Source organism: Octodon degus, unplaced genomic scaffold (genome assembly GCF_000260255.1).
Source record: "Octodon degus isolate 3935 unplaced genomic scaffold, OctDeg1.0 scaffold00005, whole genome shotgun sequence".
Taxonomy (NCBI): Eukaryota; Metazoa; Chordata; class Mammalia; order Rodentia; family Octodontidae; genus Octodon; species Octodon degus.
Window position 1 is genome coordinate 13,003,047 of NW_004524581.1, and position 7,649 is coordinate 13,010,695.

The window sequence follows — 7,649 nt, forward strand, 5'->3', positions numbered from 1 at the left end:
CACACACACACACAATAAATAAATGTAATAAATAAAAATAAATAAATATTAAAAAAAAAAGAGCTCCTACTAATAATAAGAGAAAGACAATCCAGGGAGAGTGATAGGAGAGAAAGGAGAAGTAAAATTAGATGTGTTCTGTACATGTACCAATTTCCCATGATGAATGTAATCTATGTAACATACACTGATACAATTTTTTGAATTTTATTTTTTTTTTGTGTGTGTGTGTGTGTGGCCAGCTCAGTCCACCAGGGGGTGGGGCTGGCTGGCATGTGGTGCTGGGGGATTGAACCACTGTCCTTATGCTTTGCTAAGCTTGTTCTAAGTAGGTGCTTTAGACCACTGAGCCATCTCACCAGCCCCTTAATTTTATTTATATTTATTTACTTTTGTTGTTTTGAGACAGGGTCTTGCTATGTAGTTCAGGCTGGCCTTGAGCTCACTTTGTATCCCAGGCTGGCCTTGAACTCCCAACAATCCTGCCTCAGCCTCCCAAGTGCTGGAATTACAGCACCACAAAAAATGTATAATATATAGAGCAAAACAAAAGAATTTAAAAAATTGATCCGAACATGTAACTCAGCAGCATAGCGCTTGCTTGGCAAATGTAAGATCCTGAGTTTAATTCCTGTTATCCCCACTCCACTTCCTGCCAAAAAAAACAAAACAAATTAAAAAAAAAACCAGAATACAGCTCTCTGTGTTTGGGCCTCCTCGCATCGACACGGCTGAACACACCAAGAAGGTCAGCATTGTCAGTAAATATGGGACTTGCTATGGTGCCTCACTCCGGAAAATGGTGAAGAAGATTGAAAACAGCCAGCACACTGAGTACACCTGCTCCTTCTCTGGCAAGACCAAGATGAAGAGGCGGGCTGGGGGGATCTGGCGCTGTGGTTCCTGCATGAACACTTTGGCTGGTGGCGCCTGGACCTACAATACAACTTCTGCGGTCATAGTCAAGTCAGCCATGAGAACAGTGAAGGAATGGAAAGACCACTAGAAACTCTTACTATTTGAGACTTCCCTAGCCTATAATAAACGGGTTAATTTATGTAATGGAAAAAAAGGGAATACAGAAAAACAGGGTAGTTTGTCAACAGAGGATTAGGGCAGAGGAAGAATTTTTTTTTTTTTTTGTATTTTAGGACAGGGTCTACAGGGTCTCACTGCGTAGATCGGACTCGCAGGGTCTCACAGCGTAGATCGGATTCTCTTGTTTACAGCCTCCCAGGTGCTGGGATTACAGGTGTGTGCCACCATGCCCAGTCTCAATCACAGTCTCAGTGCACCTCAGGGGCGGGGCTGGCACGCTTGGCCCTAAGATGAACTCTCGGACCCTGTGAGGAAGAAATATGTTTTGAGGAGATAATTAAATTAGATTAATAGTATTTTTTTTTAATTCGTGTGTGTGTGTGTGTGTGTGTGTGTGTGGGGCCAGCTCAGCCCACCAGGGGGCGGGGCTGGCTGGCATGTGGTGCTGGGGGATTGAACCGCGGTCCCTGTGCTTTGCTGAGCTTGTTCTAAGTAGGTGCTTTAGACCACTGAGCCATCTCTCCAGCCCCTAGATTAATAGTATTTGACATGAAGGTGCTTGCCATATGTTTATGGAAAGAATATAGTAGAAAACAAGAGTTACTACAAATAATTAAAGTGTAGATAATCAGTAATCAGCTCAGGCTCCTCCTTTTATGAATCTGAAGCCATAAAAGAGCTCAGGATGAGGTAGATGCCAGAGGACAAACCTTCCAGCCAGATGTGGTGGCCCAGCTAGATGTGGTAGCCCAACCCACCAGGCAGCTCTGCTTTCCTTTTCTTTATAGGCTCCCTGGGTCCCAGCCCTTTGGATCCCCATTGGCTCCTGCAGTCAGCCAGCCAGCTGCACTTCAGCACTATGGCCCTCCTCCGACAAGTGCACAGGTGACTGCCCAGCTGGCCGGAATGCAGATCAGTGGTGCTATGGCCCCAGCCCCTCCCTCTGCAGGGCTGGGCTATGGTAAGTAGAGGTGACCAGGGGAATTTTTTTTTTTTTTTTTTTTTTTTTCTCTTTTTGAGACAGAGTTTCACTATGCAGTTCAGGCTGACTTTGAGCTTACTTTGTAGCCCAGGCTGGACTTGAACTCACAAAGATCCTCCTGTCTCAGCCTCCCAAGTGCCGGGATTACAGGTGTGAACCACCATGCCTGGCTACTACAGGAATATTATTGGACCCTTTTCAGAAGCCTGAGGCTCTGGGGCTATACCTGAGTGCCTTTTATTTCCTGTGCCTCTGAGCTCCAGAAGATGGGGCAGGCATAGTTGCCCCCTCTTTTGTGGGAAGAGATTTGCTGAAGGAGGCAAAACAACTTCTGACTCTACCTTTTTTGTTCCTCAGGACCACCAACATTGCTGGCCTCAGCCTCAGGAAGTTTCTCTAACTCTGGTCCATATGGCTCCTATCCTCAGGGCCAGGCTCCTCCTGTTAGCCAGGCCCAAGGTCATCCTGGGGTTCAGCCTCCCCAGCGGTCTGCCCCCCCACTGGCCTCCAACTTCACATCCCCAACTTCAGGGGGTCCTCGGATGCCTTCAATGACTGGTTCACTCCCACCTGGACAGGGTTTTGGGGCCCCGCCCATGAGCCAGCCCAACCATGTGTCCTCACCTCCTCAAGCTCTGCCTCCAGGCACCCAGATGACTGGGCCCCAAGGACCACCTCCACCTATGCACTCCCTCCAGCAGCCAGGCTACCAGCTGCAACAAAATGGTGAGTTTTCCCCAGGGTCTAGATGGATAGCTTGAGGGCATCAGTCCTTAGTTGTGAAGTTAAAATTTTTTTTCTCATAGTTGGGATAGTAATCTCTGAATGTCTTCTAGGCACTAATGTATGCCTTTACCAGGCTCTTCATAATTCTGTGTTTCTAGGATTCTAGTTATTTCCCTGAGGCCAAGAGACAAATAGGGGATTTAGAGTTCATCACCTTGTGTCCTTGTCTCTCAGGTTCCTTTGGACCAGGCCGGGGCCCTCAGCCCAATTATGGAACCCCCTACTCTGGAGCACCCACCTTTGGCAGTCAGCCTGGGCCTCCTCAGCCACTGCCTCCTAAACGCCTGGACCCTGATGCCATTCCCAGCCCTGTAAGTCAATGCTTATGTGGTCCTGGGAAAGGAGGTTTGTGTTTATTAGACAGGCCAGTTGACCTAGATGAGATGTTTGCCTAGAATGTTCTGGTAACTTTTCTTATTCATTCATCCTGGAGGCCTAATTGAGTCTTCAATTTTCAGTTCCAGAATTCTTTTTCATTCTTGGGCAGTTTCATTCTGCAGCGGCACAGAGAAGGAAGGGAAACCAAGAAAAAGCAGCGTCAATAAAGCCCTGGATGGGGACTATGTTCTGTTGCTCCTGGGTACTGTGGCATGGTCATCTCTGCCCTTCAGTGGTGTAGTGGCTGGGTTGTATCCTCTTAGACCTAGTAGTTTGTCATTCTTTGGTGTTATGTGTTCAGGCGAAGGAGCCTTACTGGTCCTCTGCTCCTACCCCGACAGTGCTAGAGGAGGAAGTTCCCTGTACTTTTGGTTGGTATCCCCTGTGGTGTGAATAGGAAGAGTGGACGACAGTGTGTGAGGGTAACTGTGTGTGTGTGTGTGTGTGTGTGTGTGTGTGTGTGTGTGTGTGTGTAAGGATCAATGGGCACAGGGAAGCTGCTCCTTCAGGCAAGAGAGTGAACCTCACTCAGCCTCAGCCCCTCCTTAGCAGACCTGGGCTAGAGGTTGGGACTGTACTATGCTTCTATATAGAGGCCACTTTATAGTCCTGTCTATAACATTGCTATGTCAGTTACCCACCATGCTTAGCCATTGCCATATTTCATTCTGTTCTCTTTCCTCTTCCTTTGGGGACCTACCAACTGAGGGAGCCTTTTGGCTAGGAGAACCCGTGATGGTTGAGCAGCCCCTCTTTTCTTTCCCCTCCTTTATAGTGGGAAAGAGTCTAGTTAGATGTGAGGGAGGCTTGTTTCCATATAAGTAGCGATGGAGGTTTGGCCTTTGGAGGGAACATCTCTCCTCTTCAGGTTTCTCCCATTCAACCTCTTCTGTAAGCCCCCCTTGTCTCCTGTTTGCTCCTTCTCCTCATCTTACTACGTCATATTCTGAGCCACTGAGGTTTGGAATTTCAAATACAAAGAGGGCCTGATTACAGCAGTCTGAGCTGGCTCCAGCTGTTGTCTAACTCATCAGGGTTGAGAGAAGTAACATCTGCCTCTTGTTCTTTTGTCTCCCTCCCGATATCCCCCTGCTGCCTTTAAAATTAAAACACTAAAAGCAACTCAATGAGCTGCCTCCTCAGCAGAAAACCAGGCACAGAATAGATCCTGATGCCATTCCTAGTCCAGTAAGTGCAGGGGGTGGGGGGGTGTGTGCGTGTCATCCCTGTATTAGTGCCATCCATGCATGCCTCTGACCTCATCTCCACCTCATCCACCATGTCCATCCCTCTGCATTCTCTCCCCATAGCCCGTCTAGATCTCACTTTTCCAAGCTGAAGGATATGCATGCTTCAAGTCACCATGGAATGAATAAGTAGCAAGCTGTCAGCAGTGCCTTGAGTATGGGGTGGTAGAAGGGCAGGCTCTTAGGGTGTGGCCAGAAGGCATGTTCAGTTTTAGTTTAAGTCCTGCTGCCTCCTTCAGGAACCTGTCTGTGACATGAGATGGAACAGGACAAAGTCAAGCAGTAGATCTCTTCCCTTTGGGTTTCATCGGTCTATAGCCTGTTGTACAGATACATTTGTGTAGGTGGCTACTAATATACAGGTTCCTGATATCCCAAACTGGCATTTCTTGCAGAGGAAGGGATTGCTGGTTTGGGAAAGTATGAGTCATTTTCTTATCAGGAGCATCTTTGATACGTTTCCAAGCTTCAACCCTTTTTGCTGCTGGTTACAGTTATTTGGCCTTTACTTTTTTGGTTTTATCGAACTCACCTTGAAGTAACTGACCAAAGGTCACCAGCCTGCACAAAGGTTTGATCACCAGCTTTGCATATCCTTTCCCCTCCCCTAATTTTCACTGTCTGTCACCTATGGGGCTTGAGACTTGGATATTTAACTTCTATATATGCACACTGATGCTTACCTCAGAGGAAGGTAGCATCTGCTTCCTCACTTTACTTGATCATTTCTGGCCGTTTTAATTCTCTCCTTACCCTGTCTCTTGTTAATTTCATTGAGTGTAGAGTCATTCCAGGTAGAATCATTTTTACGTGGTTACTGTTGTCTGTTTTCCTGCTCTGACTCAGTGTGTCTTGGGGGAAAGAGGTGGGAAGGTTCATTGGGGGAGAGATGTGAACTCTAAATGTGTCTTAATAGTCTGGATCAGAGCTGGAACTCTGCCGGAGTGGGAGGAATGAGATGGTGCACATCTTTGATTGGGGATTAGGGAACAGTTCATCAGGAAGCCGTTCTCAGGGTAGCCTGCCCAGCATCCTGCTGCTGGCTATGATGTGCAAGAACAGGCCTGGTGCACAAGGTATTCTTTGGCAAAGTGTAAAGGTTCTGTGCTGCTGCGGTTCTAGCCTTTCTTTTTCTTGACATTGTGGGATCTGGCACATCCTTTTCTTCTATTATCTCATTCATCTGACTTTTTCCCTGCAGATTCAGGTCATTGAAGATGACAGGAACAACCGGGGTTCAGAGCCATTTGTTACTGGTGTACGGGGCCAGGTGCCACCCTTAGTAACCACCAACTTCCTGGTGAAAGACCAAGGTGAGAAGAGCATACATCCTCCCTGTGGGGTCTTTGCTCCAAGGTTATCAACTTTGGAGCTTTTGGCAGTCTTTTTTTTTTTTTTTTTAATTTATTTATTTATTGTGTGTGTGTGTGTGTGTGTGTGTGTGTGTGTGTGTGGCCAGCTCAGCCCACCAGGGGGTGGGACTGGCTGGCATGTGGTGCTGGGGATTGAACCGCAGTCGCTGTGCTTTTGCTTAGCTTGTTTTAAGTAGGTGCTTTAGACCACTGAGCCATCTCACCAGCCCCGGCAGTCTTAACCAGAAACCAGTCCTTATGTGGGGAAAGGTGCCATCAACTCAAGTGTTTGTGGAGGTGATGGAGTAAACCACTGATGAAGGACTGATATCTACAAGAATTCTGTGCTCTGACTTCTGCCTTTTCCTTCAGGGAATGCAAGTCCCCGATACATTCGATGCACATCCTATAATATCCCTTGCACATCTGACATGGCTAAGCAGGCTCAGGTTCCCCTGGCAGCTGTCATCAAGCCCCTGGCAAAGCTGCCCCCAGAGGAGGTAAGTGAAAAAAGGGGCTAGAATATAATGAAAAGAGGGTAGAATGGGAATCGGAGGTCTTACTATATATGATCCTGCTTGGCATTATGGAAGACATGTTGACTGGGCAGGACAGGATGGTTCTTTAGTAGCTTTCCGGGGCACATGGCTGGAAGAATAGTAGGGATGGGGCTGGTGAGATGGCTCAGTGGTCTAAAGCACCTACTTAGACCAAGCTTAGCAAAACACAGGGACCGTGGTTCAATCCCTCAGGCACCACGTCAGCCAGCCCCGCCCCCTGCTGGGCTGAGCTGGCCACACACACACACACACACACACACACACAATAAATAAATAAATTAAAAAAAAAAATAGTAGGGATGACAGCAAAAGCCCACGATATTGCAGTGTGAGACCAGGGTTCATACGAGGAGCTGGGAAAGGCAGTTGGATGTAGGAATCTCTCATTGTGTGTTCATCTACACAAGATAAGCATTCTACTTTTTCTTTTATATGCTGTCCTGTCACCGCAGTAGGTTAGGGATGTTAGAATAACATCTAAGAGAAAGGTAGACTACAGTCCACTACTGCATCCCTCACCTGGCTTGGACCCTGATATGTCATTCCAGTCCCTGAAACCAGTGTGGAGAAAAGAGCAAGGCAGCTTTTTTTTAGGCCTTGATAGTTTACCCTCATGTTGTTGCCTCACAGATCTAAATTAAAATAGAGGGCCGGGGATATAGCTCCACAGCATAAGTCCCTGCCTGGCAAATAAAAGGTCCTGAGTCTGATCCCCAGTACTTGGGGTGGGGGGGTGCTCTGGACCTGGAAGCTCTAGGTGCTATTTATATTCTGCTTCTCTCCATCTTTCTCTGTGTTTTCTTCTTTCTCATTCTTAGTGGGGATACTTGGGTGCTGTTCTCTTATCTATAGGGTGACATCTACCTGGATCACTATGAGTGACACAGACTTCTACTGTGGATGAGGGGGAAAAGTGTCAGAGAAAGAAACGGGTCAAGATCCCTAGGGTAGGAGTGGCAGGGATTGAAATTAAGGCTAGAAATAAAAATCCTGGGTAATCTTTGGCTTCCCTCTTGTACACCCACGATAGCCCTTGGCTTGCTATGGCCAATCTTACAGCCCCTCTTCTCTTTCAGGAAGAAATGCAGTCTTGAGCCAGGTGTGGTGGCGCATGCCTGTGATCCCAGCACTTGGGAGGCTGAGGCATGAGGATCATTGTGAACTTGAGACCAGCCTGGGCTAAAAATGAGCTCCAGGGGGCCGGGGAGATAGCTCAGTGGAATAAGCACTTGCCTGGCAAGTGCAAGGGCCTGAGTTCAATCCCCGGTTCCGCAAAAAAAAAAAAAAAAAAAAAAAAAAAAAAAAA

General features: G+C 47.3%; 1 protein-coding gene across 2 annotated transcripts in view; it reads left to right on the top strand.

The window, feature by feature from the left end:
- The window catches only part of Sec24c (SEC24 homolog C, COPII coat complex component), a 33,205-nt gene that overhangs the window by 13,272 nt on the left and 12,284 nt on the right, over positions 1–7,649 (top strand). Inside the window, exons 4-9 of one of the 2 annotated variants that reach the window (XM_023718725.1) lie at positions 1,827–1,999; positions 2,378–2,746; positions 2,981–3,117; positions 4,304–4,372; positions 5,633–5,744; positions 6,156–6,283. In XM_023718725.1, the coding sequence (XP_023574493.1) occupies positions 1,827–1,999; positions 2,378–2,746; positions 2,981–3,117; positions 4,304–4,372; positions 5,633–5,744; positions 6,156–6,283 (988 nt within the window). The remainder of the gene's footprint in view (positions 1–1,826; positions 2,000–2,377; positions 2,747–2,980; positions 3,118–4,303; positions 4,373–5,632; positions 5,745–6,155; positions 6,284–7,649) is intronic. The other variant, XM_004624007.3, reaches the window with a different exon arrangement.